Here is a 14,172-nt window from a genome sequence, read left to right on the forward strand (position 1 = left end):
TTCAGCAGTAAACTCAACGTGACCCTTAAAATCATTCAACTCTTCTAAAGGCTTGATGAAATATAGGCATTAAAATGATTCCGATGATGCTTGTAAACTGTCTGATCTGAATTTATGTAGGACTGAATGTAAATTAGATTTATAATAGTTAACTTCTCTTGTTACTCTGTGAGAATCAAGATGGTATTAATGGCTCAACTACAGCATGGGAATCAATGGCAGTGCTGACGTCTGATTGAAACATGGGATCTTTTGGTTTGTCTTATATCTCTCTCTCTCTTTCTCTCTCTCTCTCTCTCTATCTCTCTCTCTCTCTCACTCACTCTCTATCTCTCTCTCTCTCTCTCTCTTTCTCTCTATCTCTCTCTCCTTCCTTCCTCCCTCTTTCTCTCTCTCTCTCTCTCTCTCTCTCTCTCTCTCTCTCTCTCTCTCTCTCTCTCGCGCTCTCTCTCTCTCGCGCTCTCTCTCTCTCTCTCTCTCGTTCTCTCGTTCTCTCTCTCTCTTTCTATCTCTCTCTATTCTCACTCCCTCTCTCTCTCTCTCTCTCTCTCTATTCTCACTCCCTCTCTCTCTCTCTCTCTCTCTCTCTCCCTCTCTCTCTCTCTCTCTCTTCCCCCTCCCTCCCTCCCTCCCTCCCTCCCTCTCTCTCTCTCTCTCTCTCTCTCTCTCATTCTCTCTCTTCTCCCTCTCTCAATTCAATTACATTCAATTGACTTTATTGACATTGCAAGTTCATTATTACTTACATTGTCAAAGTATACATGGGATTACCATTAACAACAACTACAACAACAATATTATTGAGAACAACAATACATTAAAGCAATAGTAGTAGACCAGGGTCAACATGACTGAGAAGACATATGACGTGGTATGGAAGATAAAACAAAACAAGATGGGAAATATTATCGACATGCACTTTTCACTGGCCGTCCCTCAGGTTGTGGCAGGAGGACACATATTTGGCTGCCAAAACTGCACATTTAGGCTTTTCACCTAATAAATATTAGATTTTTTCTTCATCTTTTATAGTTTCAAATTCTTTGTATTGAATTATAATTTTGAGAAAGAAATATAATCTTAGGTCTGAGTATTTGTCACAGTGTAATAGGAAATGCAGCTATGTCTCTACCTCTCCCCTGGAGCAGAGTGAGCACAGCCTGTCCTCTCTGGGCAGCCAGGTTTGTCTGTGACGACCGGTCTCTATAGCCAGACTGTTCTCACTGAGTCTGTACCTAGTCAATGTTTTCCTCAGTTTTCTATCAGTCACAGTGGTCAGATAGTCTGCCACCATGTACTGTCTGTTTAGAGACAAAAAGCATTGAAGTTGACGTACATTTTTTGTGGTGTCTTTCCAATAGATGATATATTGTTCTTTTTGTTTTGTGATGAATTGGTTGGGCCAGATTTTCTGAGTGCTGTCCTGAGGCTCTATGGGGTTGGTTTGGGTTGGTGAACTGAGCCGTGATTCTCACTGAGCTTCAGAACCAGCTGGCTGAGAGGACTCTTCTCTTATTTCATCTCTTGACATTGTAGAGCTGTGTGATGGAATGTTTTGGTGTCACTTGTTTTTAGATGGTTGTAAAATTTGATGGCTATTTTTGGACCCCATACTTCACTGCCATATAGAGAATTTGTTCTATAACTGATTGAAACATTTTGAGCCAGATTCTAATTGGAATTTCAATTTTGATGTTCCTTTTAATGGCATAGAATGCTCTTCTTGCTTTGTCTCTCAGCTCATTCACAGCCATGTGAAAGCCACCTGTGTTGCTGATATTTAGTCCTAGATATGTGTAGTTTTTGGTGTGTTCTAATAGAACTGTGTCCAAATAGAATCTCTCTCTCTCTCTCTCACCATCTCTTCTCCCTCTATCTATCTCTCTCCCTCTATCTCTCTCTCACCATCTCTTCTCCCTCTATCTATCTCTCTCCCTCTATCTCTCTCTCACCATCTCTTCTCCCTCTATCTCTCTCTCTCTTTCTTTCTCTCTCACCATCTCTTCACCCTCTATCTCTCTCTTTCTCTCTCTCACCATCTCTTCTCCCTTTATCTCTCTGTCTCTCACCATCTCTTCTCTCTTTATCTCTCTGTCTCTCACCATCTCTTCTCCCTCTCTCTCCCTCTCTCCCTCTCTCTCTCTCTCTCTCTCTCTCACCATCTCTTCTCCATCTCTCTCTCTCACCATCTCTTCTCCCTTTATCTCTCTGTCTCTCACCATCTCTTCTCCATCTCTCTCTCCCTCTCTCTCTCTCTTACCATCTCTTCTCCATCTCTGTCTCTCACCATCTCTTCTCCCTTTATCTCTCTCTCTCCATCTCTCTCTCTCTCTCTCTGTCTCACCATCTCTTCTCCCTTTATCTCTCTCTCTCTCCATCTCTCTCCATCTCTCGTTCTCTCTCACCATCTCTTCTCCATCTCTCTCTCTCTCTCCCTCTCTCTCTCTCTCACCATATCTTCTCCATCTCTCAATTTAATTAAAACATTTTAAATTTAAGGGCTTTATCAAATCAATCAAATCAAATCTAATTTATTGGTCACATACACGTGTTTAGCTGTTGTTATTGCGGGTGTAGCGGAATGCTTGTGTTTCTAGCTCCAACAGTGCAGTAATATCTAACAAGTAATATCTACAGTTGACAACATTGGCATGGGAAACATATGTTAACGTTGCCAAAGCAAGTGAAATAGATAATAAACTAAAGTGAAATAAACAATATGTAACGATCGTCGTTGGAATGAGACCAAAGCGCAGCGTGGAAATTGTTCATATTTAATGTTCACAAAACACTCAAACAAAATGAGAAACGGAGAAAACGAAAGTGCACAGTTCTGTCAGGGAAACAACCTAAACAGAAAGCAATCACCCACAAAACACAGCTGGGAAAAGGCTACCTAAGTATGATTCTCAATCAGAGACAACGAACGACACCTGCCTCTGATTGAGAACCATACTAGGCCAAACACGTAGAAAATATAACATAGAAAAGGAACATAGACAACCCACCCCAACTCACGCCCTGACCAACCTAACACAAAGACATAAAGAAGAAACTGAGGTCAGAACGTGACACAATACAAACAAAATGTACAGTAAACATTATGTCTATATACAGTGTTGTAATGTAGGCAAATAGTTAAAGTACAAAAGAGAAAATAACAAACATAAATCTGGGTTGTATTTACAATGGTGTTTGTTCTTCACTGGTTGCCCTTTTCTTGTGGCATCAGGCCACAAAACTTGCTGCTGTGGTGGCACACTGGTATTTCACCCAATAGATATGAGTTTATCAAAATTGGATTTGTTTTCAAATGATTTGTGGATCTGTGTAATCTGAGGGAAATTTGTCTCTAATATGGTCATACATTGGGCAGGAGGTTAGGAAGTGCAGATCAGTTCTACCTCATTTTGTTTGCAGTATGCACATAGCCGGTCTTCTCTTGAGAGCCAAGTCTGCCTATGGCCTTTCTCAATAGCAAGGCTATGCTCACTGTGTCTGTGCATAGTCAAAGCTTTCCTTATGTTTGGGTCAGTCACAGTGGTCAGGCATTCTGTTTAGGGCCAAATAGCATTCTAGTTTGCTCAGTTTTTTGTTAATTCTTATCTCTCTCTCACCATCTCTCCCCCTCCCCTCTCTCTCTGTTGTGTCTCTCTTCCAGCTGTCCGGTGGTGATCCGTCCCGATCTGTTCTTATCCAGGTAGCAGAGTCCGCCTACAGGTTTGGCCTTGGCTCCATCGCCGGCGGTAAGTCATGTCTGCGTCTTAAATGCCACCCTAATTCTTATGTAGTGCACTGCTTTTGACCAGATCCCTTAAAGTGTGCCATCTGGGACAGGCCCCACGGATTATTGTGTCACCACTACCTCCTCACCTGCCCCATGACACTCCCATCACCCTCCACCCCATCACCCTCCACCCCATCACACTCCACCCCATCACACTCCACCCCATCACCTTCCACCCCCATCACCCTCCACCCCATCACACTCCACCCCATCACCCTCCACCCCCTCATCACCCTCCACCCCTGAGGCCCCGAGGCCCCTCCACCCCCCATCACCCTCCACCCCCGAGGCCCCTCCACCCCCCTGGCGCCTCCACCCCCGAGGCCCCTCCACCCCATGACATTCCCATCACCCTCCACCCCATCACCCTCCACCCCCATCACCCTCCACCCCTAAGGAGTGTGATGGGGTGGAGGGTAATGGGAGTGTCATGGGGGTGGAGGGTGATGGGGGGGTGGAGGGGCCTCGGGGGTGGAGGGGCCAGGGGGGTGGAGGGGCTTCGGGGTGGAGGGTGATGGGGGGGTGGAGGGTGATGGGGTGGAGGGTGATGGGGGGGTGGAGGGTGACTACCGCCCCGTAGCACTCACTTCCGTCATCATGAAGTGCTTTGAGAGACTAGTCAAGGACCATATCACCTCCACCCTACCTGACACCCTAGACCCACTCCAATTTGCTTACCGCCCAAATAGGTCCACAGACGATGCAATCTCAACCACACTGCACACTGCCCTAACCCATCTGGACAAGAGGAATACCTATGTGAGAATGCTGTTCATTGACTACAGCTCGGCATTCAACACCATAGTACCCTCCAAGCTCGTCATCAAGCTCGAGACCCTGGGTCTCGACCCCGCCCTGTGCAACTGGGTACTGGACTTCCTGACGGGCCGCCCCCAGGTGGTGAGGGTAGGCAACAACATCTCCTCCCCGCTGATCCTCAACACTGGGGCCCCACAAGGGTGCGTTCTGAGCCCTCTCCTGTACTCCCTGTTCACCCACGACTGCGTGGCCACGCACGCCTCCAACTCAATCATCAAGTTTGCGGACGACACAACAGTGGTAGGCTTGATTACCAACAACGACGAGACGGCCTACAGGGAGGAGGTGAGGGCCCTCGGAGTGTGGTGTCAGGAAAATAACCTCACACTCAACGTCAACAAAACTAAGGAGATGATTGTGGACTTCAGGAAACAGCAGAGGGAACACCCCCCTATCCACATCGATGGAACAGTAGTGGAGAGGGTAGCAAGTTTTAAGTTCCTCGGCATACACATCACAGACAAACTGAATTGGTCCACTCACACAGACAGCATTGTGAAGAAGGCGCAGCAGCGCCTCTTCAACCTCAGGAGGCTGAAGAAATTCGGCTTGTCACCAAAAGCACTCACAAACTTCTACAGATGCACAATCGAGAGCATCCTGGCGGGCTGTATCACCGCCTGGTACGGCAACTGCTCCGCCCTCAACCGTAAGGCTCTCCAGAGGGTAGTGAGGTCTGCACAACGCATCACCGGGGGCAAACTACCTGCCCTCCAGGACACCTACACCACCCGATGTCACAGGAAGGCCATAAAGATCATCAAGGACATCAACCACCCGAGCCACTGCCTGTTCACCCCGCTATCATCCAGAAGGCGAGGTCAGTACAGGTGCATCAAAGCTGGGACCGAGAGACTGAAAAACAGCTTCTATCTCAAGGCTATCAGACTGTTAAACAGCCACCACTAACATTGAGTGGCTGCTGCCAACACACTGACACTGACTCAACTCCAGCCACTTTAATAATGGGAATTGATGGGAAATGATGTAAATATATCACTAGCCACTTTAAACAATGCTACCTTATATAATGTTACTTACCCTACATTATTCATCTCATAGGCATACGTATATACTGTACTCTATATCATCGACTGTATCCTTATGTAATACATGTATCACTAGCCACTTTAACTATGCCACTTTGTTTACATACTCATCTCATATGTATATACTGTACTCGATACAATCTACTGTATCTGCCTATGCTGCTCTGTACCATCACTCATTCATATATCCTTATGTACATATTCTTTATCCCCTCACACTGTGTACAAGACAGTAGTTTTGGAATTGTTAGGTTAGATTACTTGTTGGTTATTACTGCATTGTCGGAACTAGAAGCACAAGCATTTCGCTACACTCGCATTAACATCTGCTAACCATGTGTATGTGACAAATAAAATTTGATTTGATTTGATTTGATGGGGTGGAGGGGCCTCAGGGGTGGAGGGGCCAGGGGGGTGGAGGGACCTCGGGGGTGGAGGGTGATGGGGTGGAGGGGCCTTGGGGGTGGAGGTGCCAGGGGGGTGGAGGGTGATGGGGGTGGAGGGGCCTCGGGGCCTCAGGGGTGGAGGGTGATGAGGGGGTCTATGTTCCATCACCCTCCAGCCCCCCATCACCCTCCACCCCCGAGGCCCCTCTACCCCCCATCACTCTCCACCCCCGAGGCCCCTCCACCCCCCATCACTCTCCACCCCCGAGGCCCCTCCACCCCCCATCACCCTCCACCCCTGAGGCCCCTCCAACCCCCATCACCCTCCACCCCCGAGGCCCCTCCACCCCCCATCACCCTCCACCCCCGAGGCCCCTCCACCCCCATCACCCTCCACCCCTGAGGCCCCTCCACCCCCCATCACCCTCCACCCCCGAGGCACCTCCACCCCCATCACCCTCCACCCCCGAGGCCCCTCCACCCCCCATCACCCTCCACCCCCGAGGCCCCTCCACCCCCATCACCCTCCACCCCCATCACCCTCCACCCCCCATCACCCTCCACCCCCGAGGCCCCTCCACCCCCATCACCCTCCACCCCTGAGGCCCCTCCACCCCCCATCACCCTCCACCCCCGAGGCACCTCCACCCCCATCACCCTCCACCCCAGAGGCCCCTCCACCCCCCATCACCCTCCACCCCCGAGGCCCCTCCACCCCCATCACCCTCCACCCCCATCACCCTCCACCCCCCATCACCCTCCACCCCCCATCACCCTCCACCCTCATAAGAAAAGGAGAAAAACAAAGGGCTTCCTATTGCGTTCTGCAGGGGTGATTTCTCCACTTAAAGAGGACAGGGGCTCTTTGCGCCATGGGAACCTCCCTGTGTTTGGACTCTTTTGTACCTGATCAGAGAGAGAGAGCTTTTGGGGGGAGGGGTGCGGTCGTGTCCCTCTCCTCCCTTCCCTCCTTCCCCCATCTTTGAGGAGATGTTACCCCTCCTCCCCCTCTACAGGAGACAGGTTAATAAGGAGGTAGCACCCTCCCTGACCGTCCCCTCTCTAATTAAACCTGTTGGTCGAGTTGGATCCCCTCTTTGTGTCCAGTCGCAGAGCCGTCAGATAACACATGACTGACGAGCCTGGAAACTCCAGACAACTGAGCCTCCCTTTTGGATCGTTTGATGTCTCCCACCATCACCACACACCCTCCTTATCTTCCTCTTTTGTCTCACTCTCCTCATCCTCACCTGTCCCAGGTTACTGTGATGTTGCCCACATTGCGTGAATGTTATCTGAATGTCTTTGTAACGTCTTCATGACACCTTTATAATGCCTTTACAACACTTCATGGTAACTTAGTAACTTGTAATAATGTATTTGTGCCATCACATGTACTTATACACTACCGTTCAAAAGTTTGGTGTCACTTAGAAATGTCCTTGTTTTTGAAAGAAAAGCTAATTTTTGGTCCATTAAAATAACATAAAATGGATCAGAAATGCAGTGTAGACATTGCTAATGTTGTAAATGACAATTGTAGCTGGAAATGGCAGATTTTTTTATGGAATATCTACATAGGCGTACAGAGGCCCATTATCAGCAACCATCACTCCTGTGTTCCAATGACACGTTGTGTTAGCTAATCCAAACTTTTGAAAGGTGGTGCAGATCTTGGTGAAGAGCAACATACGGCAATAACAACCTAATGACGTCTTTCCAGCATCTTTCCTCTCCTCTAACGCCTTAATAAAGTCGTGTGTTTCCAGCTGTGGGAGCCACAGCAGTTTACCCCATAGACCTAGTGAAGACCAGGATGCAGAACCAGAGGACCACAGGCTCCCTGGTGGAAGAGCTCATGTACAAGAACAGCTTGGACTGCTTCAAGAAGGTGCTGCGCTACGAAGGCTTCTTCGGCCTCTATAGAGGTCAGTACCAGACGGGATGTGTCCCAAATGGCACCCTATTCCCTATATAGTACACGGCTTTTAGCCAGAGTAGTGCACTATTTAGGATGTAGTGATAGGCTAATGATCATCACTACAGCTCTGGGTAGCGGTAGGCACAGATTTAGGATCAGCTTACCCTCATCTCAACCTAACCATATGAATTAAAACACAAATCTGACCTGAGATCAGCTTCGACTTCATCTCACTCCATCACAACAACAGATGGGGTTTAGAGGTGTGGTAGAAGAGAGGGGGAAGAGGAGAGGAGGGCGGGTCTGAGTTCACCTTCCCTCTGACCTGGCTTCTTTGAAGTGATTAAAGGTTGTCTCGGGAGTTTCAGGGGGACAATGCACGTCGCACGCAAAGGCCACATACCAGCAGAGCTCTGTCACAATGGTGGTGTGTGACTGCCCCAGCCAGAATTCAACTGGCATTAATATAATAAGTACCTGCACTCAGGGAGCGGGGGGATGGAGGGACAGGGAGCGGGGGGTTTTAGGAAGAGGGAGCAGGGTTGGGAAGGAGCGAGAGCGGGAGGTAAGATGGGGAGGAGCGGAAGGTAGGAGGGAGAGGGAGTGGAGGAGAGCAGGAAGTAAGAGGGAGGGAGGGGGAGCAGAAGGTAGGAGGGAGAGGGAGTGGAGGAGAGCAGGAAGTAAGAGGGAGGGAGGGAGGGAGGGAGGAAGGGGGAGCGGAAGGTAGGAGGGAGAGGGAGTGGAGGAGAGCAGGAAGTAAGAGGGAGGGAGGGAGGGAGGGAGGGAGGGAGGGAGGGAGGGAGGGAGGGAGGGAGGGAGGGAGGGAGGGAGGGAGGGAGGGAGGGAGGGGGAGCGGAAGGTAGGAGGGAGAGGGAGGTGATGGGTGTAGGGAGAGGGAGGAGGGAGGGTTGGGAGGAGGGAGGGGAGGAGGGAGAGGGAGGGAGCAGGAGGAAGGAGGAGGGTTCGGAAGGTCCTTGAACAACACACTATATCATATGATTTGAAAAGGGGGGGTGACTTTTGGAATTCTCTGAATTATGATTGAGTTCTCCCCTGAGGGTTCTAAGAGGAAGTGGGAATCCTTAGTGTCTGTCAGAGGACACCAAGCCTTTAGAGAGGTCTCTGACATTACAGACACACGGTCAGACAGACCTGGCTCCAAGGTGGTGGTACACTGGCAGATACCAGCTCTCTGTTCTCCACTCCTAGACATCATGTGACCAAACATCAAATGATACCGTTGTATTTGAATGGCCATCCAGTCACCAAGTCACATGGTACAGTTCCACTACAAAACAAACTTAAACGAGGAAGACAATTTGAAAGACTCCAGAAGCAAACACATTTGCTTGTTATTAGTTTCTTGAATCTCATATATTGTTATTCGCAATTCCCCCATTAACATGTATCTACTGTGTAGTAAAGCAGGTTATGTTATATTAGCCACTGAGGAGAGTGTCATCAGCCAACTCAGGGGAAGTTTCTGTTTTAATGTAATGAAGTTGAGCTTTTTCCTTCGCCTCCCCTGTTTCCCATTACTGAATGAGGTGAGCATTAGAATGGTGAGACAGCCAGACCAGAACCAGAACACCACACACTGCAAACACTAGGATGATGTCATCATCTCGAGACGGGAACCCTTACGTAAACAACACAGCAGCATGAGAAAGCAGTAAGCGTCTCTAACTACAACTGTGAGCTGTTATGGGCCATTTAATAATAATATAACTCGTGTGTGGTTCTCAGCCTGAGCCCTGCCACAAACACAACTAACACTCCTGTTTCTGTTTGTGAGTTCCAGCCCAGCTGAAGCCATGCTAATCATTATGTTTGTGCTCCTGTGTCTGACTCTGTGTGGCCCGTTTTGGGCCCTGCGTTCACTACCCCCCTCCAACCTCTCCACTATTACGCTGAGATGGGTCATCCAACACACTCCAATCAGATTATTTGGTTTATTTTTATCTGGCTGGAAGTCTTGGGTTGTAATTTAGGACCGCATAAACTTTGGTTAGAGTGTTTTATGTCTTTTTTTGTATTCTGGGAAGGAGTTTCTATCACTTTGTTAGTCTTTTAAGACCCTGATGTCCCCACACCCCACATCAATAGTGTTATTTAGTGTCAGGGGGATCTGGCAGAATTGAATACAGCAGGGTATGTGTTTCATGTGGAGGGGGACTGTGCTGTGCTGTGCCGCGGTCTGCCAGTGTGTGTGTGTATGTGTGTCGTACTTCCTTGGCCCTTCTCTTTTCTAATCATGTTGTGTCCTAATGATAGGTCTGGTACCACAGCTACTGGGTGTGGCCCCGGAGAAAGCCATAAAGCTGACAGTAAGTGCCTTGTTTCTCTACATGGAGACCAGTCAGGCCCCAGTTACCACGGAGCCCCTCACTGGGCCCTAGTTGAACATTTACCTCTAGTTTTAGTTTAATATACAGTACAGATTTGATGTGGATACACGCACACACACACACTCACTCAAACACACGCACGCACGCACGCAGGCACACACACACACACTCACTCACTCACTCACTCACTCACTCACTCACTCACTCACTCACTCAAACACACACACACCCCACCCCCCTCAATGTAACAAATCAAATCCCAATGTATCAAATCAAGCTTTATTTATACAGCACATTTCAAACATGGAATGCAACGCAGTGTGCTTCACGGGAAAAAATTAATACAACACAATGAAAATAAAAGCTGAAATATTTACTACACAACAAACATAAGATTAACAACTAACTGCAAAGCAACAAATATTTGTTTTAAGATGTCTTTTAAATATGTTCACAGTTCCGGCTCCCCTCAGGTTCTCTGGCAGGCTATTCCTGAGGCTGGGGGCATAGTAACGATGGCTGCCTCCATGCATCTTGGTCCTAGGCTTTGGGATAGTTAAAAGGCTGCCTCTCCATGCCTCTTGGTCCTGGGCTTTGGGATAGTTAAAAGGTTGTCTCTCCATGCCTCTTGTTTCTAGGCTTTGGGATAGTTAAAAGGCTGCCTCTCCATGCCTCTTGGTCCTGGGCTTTGGGATAGTTAAAAGGTTGTCTCTCCATGCCTCTTGGTCCTGAGCTTTGGGATAGTTAAAAGGTTGTCTCTCCATGCCTCTCGGTCCTGGGCTTTGGGATAGTTAAAAGGCTGCCTCTCCATGCCTCTTGGTCCTGGGCTTTGGGATAGTTAAAAGGCTGCCTCTCCATGCCTCTTGGTCCTGGGCTTTGGGATAGTTAAAAGGCTGCCTCTCCATGCCTCTTGTTTCTAGGCTTTGGGATAGTTAAAAGGCTGCCTCTCCATGCCTCTTGTTTCTAGGCTTTGGGATAGTTAAAAGGCTGTCTCTCCATGCCTCTTGTTTCTAGGCTTTGGGATAGTTAAAAGGCTGCCTCTCCATGCCTCTTGTTTCTAGGCTTTGGGATAGTTAAAAGGCTGCCTCTCCATGCCTCTTGGTCCTAGGCTTTGGGATAGTTAAAAGGCTGCCTCTCCATGCCTCTTGTTTCTAGGCTTTGGGATAGTTAAAAGGCTGCCTCTCCATGCCTCTTGGTCCTAGGCTTTGGGATAGTTAAAAGGCTGCCTCTCCATGCCTCTTGTTTCTAGGCTTTGGGATAGTTAAAAGGCTTCCTCTCCATGCCTCTTGGTCCTAGGCTTTGGGATAGTTAAAAGGCTGCCTCTCCATGCCTCTTGGTCCTAGGCTTTGGGATAGTTAAGGCTGCCTCTCCATGCCTCTTGGTCCTAGGCTTTGGGATAGTTAAAAGGCTGCCTCTCCATGCCTCTTGTTTCTAGGCTTTGGGATAGTTAAAAGGCTGCCTCTCCATGCCTCTTGGTCCTGGGCTTTGGGATAGTTAAAAGGCTGCCTCTCCATGCCTCTTGTTTCTAGGCTTTGGGATAGTTAAAAGGCTGCCTCTCCATGCCTCTTGTTTCTAGGCTTTGGGATAGTTAAAAGGCTGCCTCTCCATGCCTCTTGGTCCTGGGCTTTGGGATAGTTAAAAGGTTGTCTCTCCATGCCTCTTGGTCCTGGGCTTTGGGATAGTTAAAAGGCTGCCTCTCCATGCCTCTTGTTTCTAGGCTTTGGGATAGTTAAAAGGCTGCCTCTCCATGCCTCTTGGTCCTGGGCTTTGGGATAGTTAAAAGGCTGCCTCTCCATGCCTCTTGTTTCTAGGCTTTGGGATAGTTAAAAGGCTGCCTCTCCATGCCTCTTGGTCCTGGTCTTTGGGATAGTTAAAAGGCTGCCTCTCCATGCCTCTTGGTCCTGGGCTTTGGGATAGTTAAAAGGCTGCCTCTCCATGCCTCTTGTTTCTAGGCTTTGGGATAGTTAAAAGGCTGCCTCTCCATGCCTCTTGGTCCTGGGCTTTGGGATAGTTAAAAGGCTGCCTCTCCATGCCTCTTGGTCCTGGGCTTTGGGATAGTTAAAAGGCTGCCTCTCCATGCCTCTTGGTCCTGGGCTTTGGGATAGTTAAAAGGCTGCCTCTCCATGCCTCTTGGTCCTGGGCTTTGGGATAGTTAAAAGGCTGCCTCTCCATGCCTCTTGTTTCTAGGCTTTGGGATAGTTAAAAGGCTGCCTCTCCATGCCTCTTGTTTCTAGGCTTTGGGATAGTTAAAAGGCTGCCTCTCCATGCCTCTTGTTTCTAGGCTTTGGGATAGTTAAAAGGCTGCCTCTCCATGCCTCTTGTTTCTAGGCTTTGGGATAGTTAAAAGGCTGCCTCTCCATGCCTCTTGTTTCTAGGCTTTGGGATAGTTAAAAGGTTGTCTCTCCATGCCTCTTTTTTCTAGGCTTTGGGATCGTTAAAATGCCAGTGCCAGAGGACCTGAGGGACCTACTGGGTACATAACGTAAAAGCATGTCTGACATGTATTGTGGTGAACAATCGTGTATTGATTTAAAAACCAATAGAATAATCTTAACATGAATTCAAAAACTCACAGGCATCCAGTACAGAGACCTTACCTCATAATAACAAAGCAAAATCAAGTTTAGACATTTTTGCTAATTTATAAAAAAACAAAAAACAGAAATACCTTATTTGCATAAATATTCAGAACCTTTCCTATGAGACTCGAAATTAAGCTCAGGTGCATCCTGTTTCAATTGATCATCCTTGAGATGTTGCTACAACTTGGAGTCCACCTGTGATAAATTCAATTGATTTGACATGATTTGGAAAGGTACACACCTGTCTATATTAGGTCCCACAGTTGACAGTGCATGTCAGAGCAAAATTCGAAAGAATTGTCCATAGAGCGCCTCAACAGGATTGGGTACCAAAAAATGGGTACCAAAAAATGTCTGCAGCATCGAAGGCCCCCAAGAACATAGTGGCCTCCATCATTCTTAATTGGAAGCATTTTGGAACCACCAAGACTCTTCCTAGAGCTGGCCACCCAGCCAAACTGAGCAATCGGGGGAGAACGCCCTTTTTCAGGGAGGTGACCAAGAATCGATGGTCACTCTGACAGAGCCCCAGAGTTCCTCTGTGGAGATGGGAGAACCTTCCAGAAGGACAACCATCTCTGCAGCACTCCACCAATCAGGCAGAGTGGCCAGACGGAAGCCACTTCTCAGTAAAAGGCACACGACAGCCCGCTTGGAGTTTGCCAAAAGGCACCTAAAGAACTCTCAGACCATGAGAAACAAGATTCTCTGGTCTGATGAAACCAAGATTGAACTCTTTGGCTTAAATGCCAAGCATCACGACTGGAGGAAACCTGGCACCATCCCTCCATCAAAAAGTGAAGGCGTCTGAATTCTTTACGAATGCACTGTAACACCTACTGTTTTATCTTTATTGCCCGTGAATTACAATGTTTTTTCCAGATTCTCTCTCTGTGCTTTTGCTCCAACAATAAGTACCTCAGTCTTGTCTTGATTTGGCTGGAGGAAGTTGTGAGTCATCCAAGTATTTACATTGCTAATACAGTCTAATAATTATCAGTGGAGCTAAAACACTCTGGTGACACAGAAATGTAAAGTTGTGTATCGTCTGCGTGAAAATCAATGCTGTGCGTTGTGATAATGCTGCTAAGGGGTAATATATATTAACTGAACAGTATTGGACCCAAAATCAAACCTTGTGGAACACCACGTGATGTGTATTTTCTCTGGGTTATGTTCACCAAGGGTGACAAACAGCTCTCTACCGGTTAAATAGGTCCTAAACCAATTTAGACCTGGACCGGAGAGGCCAACCCACCTCTCCAGTCTGTCCAGAAGGA

General features: G+C 48.1%; 1 protein-coding gene across 1 annotated transcript in view; it reads left to right on the plus strand.

The window, feature by feature from the left end:
• The window catches only part of LOC139373775 (electrogenic aspartate/glutamate antiporter SLC25A13, mitochondrial), a 98,680-nt gene that overhangs the window by 50,561 nt on the left and 33,947 nt on the right, over window positions 1–14,172 (plus strand). Inside the window, 3 exon segments of the mRNA XM_071114755.1 lie at window positions 3,662–3,746; window positions 7,811–7,969; window positions 10,237–10,289. Of these exon segments, the coding sequence (XP_070970856.1) occupies window positions 3,662–3,746; window positions 7,811–7,969; window positions 10,237–10,289 (297 nt within the window).

Source organism: Oncorhynchus clarkii, chromosome 18 (assembly GCF_045791955.1).
Source record: "Oncorhynchus clarkii lewisi isolate Uvic-CL-2024 chromosome 18, UVic_Ocla_1.0, whole genome shotgun sequence".
NCBI lineage: Eukaryota > Metazoa > Chordata > Actinopteri > Salmoniformes > Salmonidae > Oncorhynchus > Oncorhynchus clarkii.